This window comes from Plectropomus leopardus, chromosome 9 (genome assembly GCF_026936395.1).
Source record: "Plectropomus leopardus strain MGB_pleo_1.0 chromosome 9, ASM2693639v1, whole genome shotgun sequence".
Taxonomy (NCBI): Eukaryota; Metazoa; Chordata; class Actinopteri; order Perciformes; family Serranidae; genus Plectropomus; species Plectropomus leopardus.
Window position 1 is genome coordinate 33,746,732 of NC_142184.1, and position 14,679 is coordinate 33,761,410.

The following is a 14,679-nucleotide window of genomic DNA, read 5'->3' on the forward strand; positions in this document are numbered from 1 at the left end:
AACATTTCTTACCAAGTTGCTTATTGCTTTTTTCCTATGTTTTTGGCAAAAAAAAATGGCTCATGGTTCAAAGGTTTAAATAGGCGTTCCAAAGCAGCACAAAAGAGTGATGTCACTCCAGGTTTCAAAGGGTTAAAAAGGGGTATAGTGTCAGAATCAAGTTAGGATGTCAAATGATCCTACATTAAACCTGGGGTTATCTGGGTTTTATTCTAGTTTTTTGTTTTATTTATTTATTTATTGTAACTCAATGCAGAAAATGGCAGGAATGGGGGTGGATGTTGGCCCACTGGGGCAAGAATTAACCCCAGCTGATGGAAAACTGTCACCCTGAGTTTAACCGTTTAAATTCAGTGTCACACTGCAGTACACAGATGTAAAGCCCTGTTTTAGGGGGTGCCCTTCCCTTCACCAGGCACCGAGCAGGAAAGTAGTCCCGGTTACTCAGGTAGAATTGGGCAGTTAGTGACAGCAGTGTAGTACAGCGCCACCTGCCGTTAAGACCACTCCAACTGAGTGCTGAGGCTCTGTGTACATCCGACCCTCCGCATGGGGGGAGGAGGAGGGGGAGGATGGGGGCGCCAGATGTAACTAAACTGCGCGTGCGCTTAAACCAGAGAAACCCACTCCAGAAGGACGCCCGCTGTCGGCCGGCTCCCGCCACTGCTGCGCCGGGTTGTTTACCTCCCCAGCCTCGGACACAGATACCAAAGGCCCGCCGCAGCTTTTTCGGCACGAGGTAGGGTTTTTTTTTTTAAGTGACGTCTGCTTAATTGGCCAAATTGACTGACAGACCAATCATGTGTTTTAATGAGTCGCAAGGATCTCACAATGAGATTATTTATGCTAATCAAGTAGATGTCACTTCCGCCCCTTTTATTTGCGCCATTTTGGAGGGCAGTTTCTAGGCTGGATGTGTATTGTCTGTCAGAGAAAAGAATGGGTAAAACGTTATCGCCTGCCGGGCAATCATAGGGACACTTTAGGCTATTTTACTTCAAGAGGGGGGTCTGCCGGTGGCTGTTCCCAACAATAGGACATGTGTCCGGCCTCACAGCTACAGGGAATGACGGTTTTAATTGTCTAATGAGGCTCGGAGGCTCTCTGTTCCCCGAGCAGAGGGAAGAGGATAGCCCTTTTCGGCGAGGGAGAGTCGGGCTTGGAGGGTAGACGGACGGCCGGGTGGGCTGGTTCTCCCCCCACGAAGACACCTGAAAGGATATAACCGAGATATCTGGGGGAGAAGTGAAAGTGTCCACACATCGCCTCAGTCAGCCTGAGGTGACACATTTCACTCAGACGGGAGCACTGGATGTGAAAGCAGGTAAACTTGTCTGTCATAATGTTAGCTAGAGCCGTCAAAGCGACATAGTTTGCTGTTAGCTACCTGCGGTGATGCGGTGAACTACAGCTAAGGTAACTTGGCTGTCGGTGTAGTTGTAACTCATTAGTTTTTAACATAACCTCGGGTTGAATTACTTTCACCGGAAGGTTCATTTATAACCGCTCAGATGAAAAATACATGCGAGTATCCTTTGTGGACACAAACGGCAGCGCTAGTTTCTATGTTGTTGGTGGCTAGCTTAGCATGCTAACTTAGCGCGGTGTGTCCCCATTCTTTGTCAGCGGCAGCAGCTCAAACCTATCGATCTGGATTCTGCCAGATGTTGATCAGAGATTAGATTCACTGACACTAACTCACCTCACTCACTGCTTGATGTGTTGTGTACACAGCTGATGTTGTGAGGTAAAGGAGAAATGCTATGCATATTGAAACGGCCACTGGACAGAGAGTTTAATAATGGGGACACATGTTACATGTTAACAGCCACCAAAGGAGACTGTGGTGAAGAATCCATACAATCTTTTGTTACATGTGTAAATCTACCTCTGAATCGACCTGGATCGGCCAGGTGAGACCTGGCTCATACCTTGTGTTTGATCCAGGAGGAGGAGGACGAGGAGGAGGAGGGGGGCTGTCACTTGGCCAGTGTCACATTATGATCATCACCCCCACAACAAAGCCTCACACACACACTCCACCCTTATTGCTCAGGGCTACAGACAGGTGTTGAACCCTCTGACACAACTAACCACAGTGCATCTGAAGCATCCCAAACTTTTCAGTGTGAGTATGGATGTCACCAGAAGCCCTCAGTAAACATCACATTGAAGGAGACGTGTAAACAGCCTGCCACATAGGTTATCATGTCCCGTTGGAGGAATAAGTAAGCATGAGGAAATCTGAAGGTTTGTAGGCCTCTTTTTTTCACAACACAGTCGAAAGGGGGAAACCTGTTTTCTGCCAGCAGCCCTCAGCAGAGCAGAGCAGCCTCCTCTCGCCTCTCCTCTTCCTTCTCTCCCTCCCTTCCCTCCTACTCAGCCTCTCCTTGGCTTTTTTTCTCTCTCTCTTTCTCTCCTTTTCTTCCCTCCCTGCCTCTCCATCGCCCCCTCTTTCTCTCACCCTCTTCCATTTTCTCTCTCGCCCCTTCCCCTCCTTCCCTCACCCTCCCTCCCTTCCCCTCTCCTCTGAGCCTGTCTGTCCGACCTCCCCATCCCCTCCCTTCCCCCCTCCACTTCCGTCGCTCACTCTGTGTCCTCTCTCCTTTCCTCTCATCTCTCCCCTCCTTCCACACTCCCTCCCCTCTCTCCCTCCTCTTCCTCCCAGCTCCCCCCCCACCACCACCACCGCCACCACCACCACCCTACCTCATCCTCTCTCACCCTCCCCCCTTCACTGATCTCTCCAGCTCCTTCTGTCCCTCCCCTTCCTCCCTTCCAACATCTCTCCCTCCCCTGCCTCCCCTCCCTTCCCCCTCCACTGCAGACATATTGTAGAGGCTGCTGCTGACTCAATAGGAGGCGCCATTCTGTGATGGCATTGCGAGGCAGGGAGAAAAAGGGGGCAGGCAGAGTATAGGGAGGCTTACATAATGGAGCGCCTCTCTAGCGCCATCTGCAAGTAATGGGAGGAAGCAGGGAAGGGAGACAGAGACAGAGAGGGGAAGTGGGAAGGGGATGTGTCTCTTTCACTCACTGTGCACATTTCTGACAGACAGACAGACAGACAGTGAGACTAACAGGCAGATCGTCAGAAATGTCTCTGGTCTACTTGGTTCTTCATGAGGCCATTGGCCACGTCCTTCTGGAGTGGCCAACAGTTGGTGGAACCACACACACTCACACACACACAATCCCCCCATTCACCTCTGTGTTTTCCAGAAGGGAAATAAAGCAGAGGTGTTCACAGGAATTGTTTGGGACCGTGCTGTTCGCTGTCACTGAGCGGCCTTTATGGCCACATGCATCGGTGACCTTTGACCTCACATGAGAGTCTGATTTGAATAGACATTGGACCAGCCACTTTGGACAGTGATTTAAACAGCTCTTACTGCCCCAGGTGAAAGGTGCCTCTACTGATGCTGAAGTTATTGTTCATAGTATGTGTACATAGTGATAATAACACATAATGAATGGGTGGTTGGAGGTTTAGCTGTGTTCTGTATAGAACCAATGGGTTTGACTTTCAGGTAGCAGCCTGTCTTTCTACTCCAGACCGTGCAGTGAGGTTTGGCTAGGTCAAATCAAACTTTAATAGGCTGTCACCAAAAAAACAGAATTTTGTCTTTAGCTGTTATTTTTTAGCTTAAGTGTCATAAATCAACCAAGGCACACTGGCTTGTGACTTTGTAGTTAAAGGAAAAGTTAATTCCAAAATCAAAAACGCAGATTTTTTCCTCTTACCTGTAGTGCTGTTTGTCGGTCTAGATTGTTTTGATGTGAGTTGCAGAGTGTTGGAGATATTGGCCATAGAGATGTCTGCCTTTTTCGTTATAATGGAACTAGATGGCACTCGGCTTGTGGTGCTCAAAGCGCCTGAAAAAACATTTGAAAAAACAACTTCTCTTTCCAGAAATCATGACCCGGTTACTCAAGATAATCATGTAGGAACTATTTTCTTTATGATGAACTACACCTGAGCAAAAGGAAGTGTGTATCTACTGCTAGTACACCTAGTATCACTGAGCGGGCCTAAGTTACAGTTCAACCAGAAAAGGCGCCATTAGTGTTTACATCTGGAGCTGTTGCGAGCATGAGCCTCTCGTCCATGAGTAGGTGCGTGCTTCTTTCTTCTTAGCAATACAGTTGGTGGGTGTAGTTGGGTAGAGAAAAATATGGTCTGTAGGTTATCTTGAGTAACTGGGTCATGATTTCTGCTGCTGAGCTTTTCAATTGTATTTTTTGGCGCTTGGAGTACCACAAGCAAAGTGCCATTTAGTTTCATTATATTTAAGAGAAGGCAGACATCTCTACAGCTGATATCTCCAACACTCTGCAGCTCACACCAAAACAATCTAGATTAATAAAAAGCACTACAGTTAAGAGGAAAATATGCATTTTTGATTTTTGGGTGAACTGTCCCTTTAAAGATGCCCTGGAGTTGTCCTTTAAAAACAGAAATTGTTTTTTTTTATTTTGAGTGTTTATTACCAAATGCATTGTTTGTCCTTGAGCTCCAGCAAAGGTACTGAGTGCATCTGCAAAGCCCACTTTAGAAAATAATTTGAAACCTGCATTGTTTAAATCTGTCTTTATAAGTTAGGATTTTCCTGCTTTGCTGTTGGTGGCACATTGCACATATCTTGCTAGGAATGTGTATCGCGTTACCTGAGCGGATGTCGTCTTTGTGCACTTGTTTGATAAGTTGAGGCTGTGCATTAAAAGCTGGCACTGTGATGACTTTACAGAGCTGTAAAATCCTGTCTGTGAGTATCACAAACTGCTGTGCAATTTGTGGGAAGTTTTTAAGCCTAAACACCAAAACTGGCCTGCCTGGATCATTTTTCATTGTTGCGTGAACTATATGCTACCACCAAGGGAGCCCTGTGTGCTAAGGAAACTATAAATACCTGCTAAGAGGATGCACTTTGACTTGATCATGAATTGAACATACAACTTTTGCCAGAGATGTGACAATGGCTAATTGGCTAATCTAGTTATGTCTGAGTAAAACCAAAACAAATCTTTGGTAACAGACGACCAGGATTCAACATTGACAGTGGACGGATGGCCTGTGGCCACAAAAAGTTACTCTGTGGCCACAGAATGTGGCCTGTGGGTGGCCCCCTGTGGCCATCAAGTTTCATGAGGTCTTTCTTGAGAATGAGACTGTATGAGATCACTTGTCTAAATAAAGGTTAAATTATTTTTAAAAAGCCTAATACTGTGAACCTTCACCAAGACAGTGTTACAGTCCCACAAACATCCTGATTCATTGGCTTTATTTAGTTAAGCAATCTATGAAAACAGTGCACAGTGCTTGTCGCCGGCTAGCTAGGGCTCGAGACTATGGTGTCCTGCCGTCCCAGTAACAATAGAAATTGTGTAGGGGAAGAATAGAGATATTTCCTATGACGCCTCCAGGACAAAAGTGATTTTTGTATTATGACTGTTGCTGAGCAAAATGATAAACTGCACCTTGTGCTGACTGCAACAGAGTGCATCCTCGTGCTGTTTTCACTGAAAGGAGAGCTAGTTCATTAGCAACCTATAGGAAGCAGAGTGCTGTGGTGTGTTCAAGCTAACAGCTATCAGCTAACCCAGATTAAGTCAGCAGGCCTGAAGAGTTTCTGTTCAGAGGAACATGAAGCGTAGACAGTGAACTGCAGTTTAATGTGACAACACAACAAGTTTACAATTAATAATGCAGAGGTACTTGTACTTTGATAACAAAAAGTGATGCTGTTATTGATTTACAAAGTGCCTTACTTAAACTAAATGCAAAACAATAAGAAACATCTCTTGACTCAGATATAATCTAGTATATGTTAAAATCAATTCTGTGTCTTTAAGTGTGACTTTGTTTCTGTTGGGTGAGCCAAACAAATATGATTAATTTCTTCAACATTTTAATGGTGTTTTTAAGCCACTAACAACTACAGATGACAATAACAAAGTAACGAAGCGACAGACAGTGAACTAAGACTAAGAGTATATACCAAGTATGTACAAAGATATTTCTATTCCATTAGTGTATTTTTATTTATTGACCTTAAGTTTTCTCATGATTTTATATATAAGTTGCTAATCTGAACAACAACAGTTTCTGAAACTGGTCCAGAATTGAGCATGAGCTCTGCAGCTGACAGTTAAACACGTGGGGCATGTGGGCATCTTCATTTTTATTGTCCACTAAAGTGCTTGTTTGTGAAACATACAGGGTTCAGATTTTTATTTGAAGTATCTGATAATATTATGGAAATTATCACTACAGAGACAGACCTTGATAAAGAGCTGGACCCTTTCTTTTTAACCAGAGACAGCCCAGAAATGGCTATCGCCAAACCCACCAGACTCCATTTCAGTAAACAGTAATTGTAGCGTATATAGAGCCAGCATATTTCACATCTGATTGGGTGTAGTGAGGGTTATTTCAACCAATCAGAGCTGATGACTGTTGGAAAAGTGGAAAGACAAACCAAGACAATTTTAGTGAGTTTGATTTTGTTTCTGTCGACTTTGAATGATGTTTGTTTTATGATGATTAAATTTGTTTTTATTTAAATTGAGTTTGGTGGGTTTGTTTTGAGCAATTTTGTGGCTGTTTCTGGTAAAATAAAAAGGTTCTGACTCTTTACCAAAGAGGTCTATCTCTGTCGTGGCCTGTCCGTACTGTTGTCAGACACTGAGAATAACTTTTAGTGGCAACACAAGCACTGGGTTCCATTATTCACTTAGACACAAAAAAGTTGGAAAATAGGGTCCAGGTTAAAAAATACTGAAGTTAAGTTGGGTTAAATTGCACTGCCAAAAATGTACTTCATTTATCAAATTTAGAGGCTTGGTGGTGATTAAAAATGTTAGCGTCTCTCCCTGATAACTATGTCCGAATGCCAAAAAGTCCTTTACTTTAACAGTCAGCTGAAACCATCAGTGTTGCGTATTTCGTCTCCGAAAGGGGTTTTGATTAAGGCTTCCCTTATAGGCATTGTACCAGGCAAGTAAAGGCAAGGAGAGGGTCTTTTTCATCACACTGTTCCTCTCCTGACTTGGGGCTCTGGTAACAGACACCTGTCCATACTGTACCTTACAGCTGATGATAACATGCTGTATGTGTCTTTTCTCTTCAGGCGGGCAGAATGTTCCAGCTCCCTGTCAATAACCTGGGCAGTCTGCGGAAAGCGAGGAAAAATGTCAAGAAGGTCCTGGGAGACATCGGCTTGGAGTTCTGTAGAGATCACCTAGAGGTGAGCGCGCCTGGACTTTGGTGTTTTTTATAATGATGACTGTACAGCCTGCTGTCCCTTTGTGCTGATAGCTGCGCCTTAACAAGAATACAGTGCATGCCATCAAGATTGCCAACTACAACTTCTAACTCATATACCCGGAATAATTGACTTAATAAATTATTATTAATAATTTTTATCATTGTTATTAATAATTTACACAATTTATTTACTGCTTAGGTTTAAGAATGGCTTCTGATTGGATACATGCAGCATTGGTTTCTCTTCCTTTTTGGCTCAGTGTGGGAAGTAAAGGTTCAGCATCAGGGTGTCTGGCACTGCTGCATAAATATAGAGAATGTATAATGATAAGAATCTATGACCTGGACTCATAATGAAATGCGTACAGAATAATGTGATTGCCCTCATAGAGACCCTGTTCTCATTCTGTTTTATTTCACTTAACATAGGAGAAATATGCTCCCCAGGCTTAAAAGCAGAAACCAAAGCGTTTACATAATTCAGCATACAGGCATGGGCACAAACATGAAGAATTATATGGATTTGTTGGGCGTAGATTGATAGATTGTGTCACATGGGCGGGTTTTATACAGATTCACACACATTTTAAGCATTTTTTTTCAAAATGGCAATAAAACACTATTTTGAGATGACTTTCCATTGAGTGAAGTTATGTGACTTGTCTGGCGATAACCCTCCAAGAAGCATTGATGATGGCGATGCACGTTCAAAGCAGGTTTAATCTATTGCAGCCACTGCACAAGCTGTCATTATTTCCGGTCGAAAGCAACATCGCCATGTTATGTGAGTGATAATGGAAAGGCAAGTCCCTTATATGTTGGAGCGACCACATAATAGGGATTTCTGGGAGGTGGTAGTCCACAGTTTCAGAGGAATTGTAGATTCAAAACCTCTGGATGATCCGAAAACTTTTGAAGAGTTATGTGATGCAATAACAGCTCTTGTAGCTCCTGCTGCATCATGAGGGAGCCAGTTCCTACTGACAAGCACACAGCCATAGCATCATGTGACCTAGAAAAGCCCAAATCATGTTGCCATAGCAGTTTTGTGAAATATGGCTTTTTCAAATCAGCTGAAATACTACTTCATGCAAACATGAAAACTTTTTTGCAATAAATGTGAGTTTTTCAAAATTGGCATGTTTGCATTAGACATATTTTATGTCAGTTTCAATTTGCGCAGTTTTAGTTTTATTATAAACCCACTTACTGTTCCTAATGTTTGACAGGTTTTGTTAAATAATAGATTACTATTTACACATGAGAATTATAAGCTGGAGTCTGTATCTGCACATTAAGACTTAAGAGACCTTAAATTAAGATATTGACTTATTTTCCAGCTCTGACATGAAGTAAACATGTCCCAGAGGACAGAGGAAAGCTGGAAACAGAAGTTCAACCCCTGTGAAATATTTTTGAATAATGGAAAAAATAAGAAAAAGAGTCTTTCCATGCGCTCATGTTTTGCACTCAACCAGTCAGCTGATGTTTGACACAGCAGAGGCAGATTTTGGATTTGTGTACCTCTACAAAACTGTTACCCAGAAAGCCCATCTCTTTGTCCTTGCCTAAACATACATCATCACTGAAGCATGCTTTAGTTACGGGCATGTTGTATCTCAGTCTTGCCGTATTAATGTTTCCTTTTTCATTTTTTCCTTATTGATTACACCTTTGTTTCACCATCATCAAGTAATAATCCTGATTTCTTTGTTGTTTAGGACTATAAAGACTTCACTCCTCCAGAGGTGTACATAAAGCACACTACCTGGGACGATGTGTGCATGTGGGAACCATCACATACCAAAGTCCAGGTGTGTGACGCACTCATCTATGAACTCACAAACATTTCCTATTTTTGCAACATTGATATTTGAATCTAGTGTTTTGAATTATTATTTTGTCAGAGATGCACTGACGCTGGTGAGGAGCGGATCGGATCGGTCTAAGATATAGCTGATTCTGTGCTGATTAAATTTACATTCTTGGTAGCTCAGTTAATCATGTCACAAACAGCAGCACGGACAGTAACTAGCTATTGTCAGAGCAGCTTTAACTTGTTCTCAAAAGTTGTAATTCATTCCCATGTATCATGAATTGAAAAGTTACTGTTCAACATGAAATAGCAGATTGGGGTATACTGCTCAAATCTGTATTAATCAGAATTGATAAGAAGTTCAAAAGTTTAGCATAGCAAAGCTAATGCTAACTGTTTTATGTAAGTGAATGGAAGATGCTAAGACACTTAGCTACCTTGTGTGGGAGGTATAGCTGGATAAAAGTACACATATGTGTGGTCTACCTTAGTCTGCTAGTTAGCTGATTAGTCAAGATAAGTAGCTGACTGATGGATTAGTTGATACTAAGTTCAAAAGTGTCACACAGAAAAGCTAATGTTAACTGTTTAATGTAAGTGAATGGAAAATGCTAAAATGATTAGTGCCGTATTCTGGGACATATAGTTAAATAAAAACACTGATTTGGGTGATCTGATCATCTTTGCTTGTTAGTGTGGTTCACTGTCTTAACCAAGGTCCATTTGATATATTTGGTAGTTTATTCTGTGGCAGCAAATGTTTTAACTGTAGTGACTGAAAGGATATGTTATTTGAGCTGAAAGGGAACTTTCAATCAAGCGTGATCTGATAACGCTCAACCATCCTGAGAAACAGTTTGAGCAGCCTGATTAGCCATTTTACACTGTTCTCTAAAAGATACGAACATTAATTTTCACTCAGATTTTTGTGGATGCTTATGGATTTTACCAAAGTAACGAGGGCCCTCACATAAAACGAAGCTGTCTATGCAGTAAAAAGATTCAAATACGTTTGTAATTGGTGCTTTATGACCAGAGAAATGGGGCTGTGGCATTCACTTTTGCTCAAGAGGTAGAAAAAACCTACAACTACCACAACGCACCTTGCGTACCAGGCCAATAAACGCTCCCGCTGGTAGGTGACGTAATGCAAACTCATTTGACACGGTGACAGCAGGCAGGTAACAAACGATCTCATTTTACAGTTAAACGGTAACACAAACATTATCTCGGTTTATATTCAATCACCAATCATGTTTTGATACAAAGCTGGTTTCCAAAAAAAAGTTGTATGTTGTATAGGAAGAGAAAAATTTGGAATCGATCAGAAACAAAAAAAAAAGTTTGGAATCTGCTGAGAAAATTGCAATTAGTGGATTTCTAAATAACATTATTGTTATGTTCAATCAAAAGAAAAACCACGGCAAAGCATAAATGTACATCACAATAATTTATAGTTTCTCAAAGAACTTGTGAAATCTAAGCTGTTTGTCCCCTCTGTGTCTCCAGGACTACAGGTCAAAGCCCTTCTGCTGCTCTGGCTGCCTCTTTTCATCCAAGTACTTCTCTGCATACAAGAGCCATTTCCGCAATGTCCACAGCGAGGACTTTGAGAACAACATTCTGCTCAACTGCCCCTACTGCACTTACAATGGCAACAAAAAGACTCTGGAAACGCACATCAAACTGTTCCATATGCCTAACAGCACCGTGCGGCAGGGCCCCGGTGGAATGGTGGCGGGAGCCGGCGGGGTCATGATGAAGGACGGGATGCTGAAAAGGACCGGGGACAGCGTGGAACAGGCGGTGTACTATTGCAAGAAGTGCACCTACAGGGACCCTTTGTACAATGTGGTGCGAAAGCACATCTACCGGGAACACTTCCAGCAGGTGGCCCAGCCCTACATCGCCAAACCAGGAGAGAAGACAAACGCTCAGAACGGAGAGAGTAACAACACAAACAATGTTAACAGTAACCAGATACACTGCAAGAAGTGTCTGTTTGTTCCCAGGTACTACGAGGCACTTGTCCAACATGTCATCGAGGACCACGAGAGAATCGGCTACCAGGTGACTGCCATGATTGGGCACACCAGCGTGATAGTCCCCCGTCCCAAACCCATCATCATGATCCCCCCCAAAACGCAGGGAGACAAGACCATCATCGGGATGGGCCCTAAAGGTGCAGTAATGGCCACGACCAGGTCTCCGGGCGCACAGCAGCTGGGTCGCGTTATCATCTCATCAAAGACTGGCTTCACCTCTCAGAGCCTTCTCTCTGGGATGAAACACGATGGCGTCAGGTTAAAGAGCGGGGCCACCCAGCCATTCTCTATTGGCAGCCAGCAGGTGAGGGTCAGTCTGCCAGGGAACGCCCAGGTTTCTGTGCCCCAACAGTCACATGCAGCAAAGCAGCTTCTTTCTGGCGGCAGCCTGCGGAGTCCAGTTATGGTCGGTGCCTCCTCTTCACTCAAATCCAACCCTCTGGGTTCTCGTGTGCAGGCTGCAGCTACCACTGTCGCCTCCGTCACGGCCAAGAAAAGTGGCTCCTCAGTCCTCGGCACATCCTACACCCAGAAATGGAAAATCTGCACTATCTGCAACGAGCTCTTCCCTGAGAACGTGTACAGTTCTCATTTTGAGAAGGAGCACAAAGCAGAGAAGGTGCCCGCTGTAGCCAACTACATCATGAAGATCCACAACTTCACCAGCAAGTGTCTCTACTGCAACCGTTACCTGCCCAGTGACACGCTACTGAACCATATGTTGATCCACGGCCTGTCCTGCCCACACTGCCGGGCGACCTTCAACGACGTGGAGAAGATGGTGGCCCACATGCGGCTGTCGCACCCAGACGAGAGCGTCGGCCCACGCACAGATTCTCCCTTGACCTTTGACCTCACTCTGCAGCAGGGCAATCCCAAGAATGTTCAGTTGATTGTCACTACATACAACATGAAAGACGCCCCTGAGGAGTCAGTGGCGTTTCACGCTCAAAACAACAACACCTCTGTGTCATCAGCCTTGTCTGCCTCTCTCATGTCAGGCAAGAGGTTACTGCCTCAGCACCCGCCCAAAACACCTGCCGGGGCTGCTGACAGTGCTCCAACCAAGAGTGCTCCACAGGCATCTGTGCCCTACAAGAGGGACGTGGGCAAGACACTGTGTCCTCTTTGCTTCTCCATCCTCAAAGGTCCAATCTCAGACTCACTGGCCCACCACCTGAGAGAGAGGCACCAAGTGATTCAGACAGTCCACCCTGTAGAAAAGAAACTCACATACAAGTGTATTCACTGCTTGGGGGTTTACACTAGTAACATGACGGCCTCCACCATCACTCTACACTTGGTGCACTGTCGAGGCGTAGGGAAATCACAAAATGGGCAGGACAGCCGGGCAGCTCATTCTTCTCGGGTCAGCCAGGCCCAGAGCAGCACTCTGAAACGGGCCAGCTTCGATAGCTCTGACACGAGTGCACCAAAACGAAGGAAGCCCCCCGGGGAAAGGGCCCACCCACGGGACAGCAACGGTCCATTTGTAGAAGATCCTGATGAACCTGTAGTTCTGGCTCTCGACCCCAAAGGACATGAAAACGAGTCATACGAATCCAGGAAGGCATTTCTAACACAGTATTTTAATAAAGCGCCATATCCCACACGGGGGGAGGTGGAGAAGCTGGCGGGCAGCCTGTGGCTGTGGAAGTCAGACATCTCCAGCCACTTTGTCAACAAAAGAAGGAAATGCGTACAGGAGTGTGAAACCCAGAGTGCCAGCGTGCTGCTCGGGTTCAGCATGCACGAGCTCAGCAAAGTGAGGCACGAGCTGGCATTCGATGAGGATGGCGTGTACGAGGGCAGACATAGCAAAAGGCGGACATCTAGGACGCGTATAGGGCTGTCAGAGCAGGCTCTACAGAGACATCGGGAGCTTGTAGCTGCTAACGGTGGTGTGGCCCCGCCACGGAAACCAAGCCGGCCTGTGGAAGTTACTAAAGCAACTCCACGTGCCCCCAATCCCAGCAGAGACCAAACCAAGACAATCAACAGCACCTTACCACAAAAAATACCTCTAGACCTCTCAGAGCCCATCGCCATCGACTCTGACAGTGACGAGGAAGAGCAGCAGAAGGATAACAAGGAGCAAGAGGGAGAGGTACATCTCCATGGTAACAAACTGCTTCCTGGAACTAAGGAGAAAGTGGAGCCAAGGACAGGGGCCAAAATCATCTCGGATCTAGATGACATGTCAGATGAGGATGACGACGACGATGACGATGAGGATGATGAGGAGGACGACGAGGACGAAGAGGCGCACGTAGAGAATGGCTTCGGGCCCGCAGGAGGACAGGCTGCTAAAGGAAGAGACACTCTCCCCATCATTATTCCCAAGTTTGTACCATCATCTGCAAGAAGCAGGAGGGACGGGGCCCAGCTGGGCAAACAGCAGGTCTGACTGATGAAATCAAAAAGACTCGCACAGTCAGAGAAACGCTTTAGATTTGATCCACGCCAACTAATCTGCCTCGCCTGAACTGAAGGACACTGCCCGCTTTCATTGGGTATCCGTGAAGGAGCGTTAAAAAGAGAACTCATCTTGAGTGAAAACTCAAAACAAGCCATCCAATGACTTTTAAAGGCAGGACTCAACGAGCAGCTAGGATTGATGTAAAGATCTGTGAACAAAGTTTTAACGTTTCTCCCCCGAGCAGGAGGGGAGGTGCAAAGACAACAGTGAAGTCACACCAAACAAATAGAAAGTTTTTTGCCTTCTATATCCTTTATTACAATGAGACGAGGAGTTATTAACATTGATTTAGCCACCGAAATTGTAAGCGTGGCTTGAAATGAGTTGTTGTGAGGTAAAGCTTTTAAGATGATCCGATAATCCATCATTTTTCATGTCGTTATACTGAGATGGGTAGTGTAAATTTGTACAGTCTTTTAGACATGTTTGGACAGACGTTGCCGTACATGTACTCTTAAATATTTGCTATTACCTGTGTGTAAGGTAGCCTCATATGTTCTACATTGGTATGCTTAACGATAGTTGTCGCTTTGGTGGCTGGTATTTTCTCGTATGTTTAAGTTTATTTTTTAACAAAATCCTAGTTTTTTTGCAAAATAATATATCTATATATAAACAAAATAACAGAATTGATTTGTTTTTTGCTTTAATTAGATTTTATTTTTTTAATTTCCCTTTCTTGTTTCTTTTTTTTCTTCTGTTCTGAAAGGATAATGGCACCCAGCTATTCTCATTCTCTTACAGTTTAAAGGAGCATTTCATCAAATTTTGCAGCCTTATGCTCATTAGCCTTGACCGTACTGTACTTGCTTTCTGTTTTTTCACAATTTTAACTTGATGTTTCTTTGCGCCGCGAGACTGGACAGTAACCACCATACTGACATCCTCAGAAGTGAAAGCAATTTTTTTTTTCCTCAGAAAAAAAAGTTGTGTTCAATTTGTGTTCTTTGAATTGTGTGTATTTGTTTTATGTTTTCATTTTTCACTTAAGCATTTATGAACAATAAAGTGCTGTAATTGTGCTTCTCACGGAAGTAACGGACACGCCAGCTTCTTTGTTCAAAGTAAGGAA

At 44.2% G+C, this 14,679-nt stretch overlaps 1 protein-coding gene across 2 annotated transcripts; it reads left to right on the plus strand.

Moving 5' to 3' along the window:
* Positions 1–717: 717 nt before the first annotated feature.
* On the plus strand, positions 718–14,641 carry adnpb (activity dependent neuroprotector homeobox b). Of its 2 annotated transcripts, none has more exons than XM_088082587.1 (4): positions 718–739; positions 7,131–7,247; positions 8,989–9,081; positions 10,593–14,641. In XM_088082587.1, exons 2-4 carry the CDS (start codon positions 7,140–7,142, stop codon positions 13,533–13,535), a joined length of 3,144 nt encoding a protein of 1,047 aa, XP_087938713.1. In that variant the 5' UTR covers positions 718–739; positions 7,131–7,139; the 3' UTR covers positions 13,536–14,641. The 2 variants fall into 2 exon arrangements, with proteins under 2 accessions (XP_087938713.1, XP_042347990.1); XM_042492056.2 differs by lacking the exon at positions 718–739 and adding an exon at positions 779–1,324.
* The last annotated feature ends 38 nt before the right edge of the window (positions 14,642–14,679 follow it).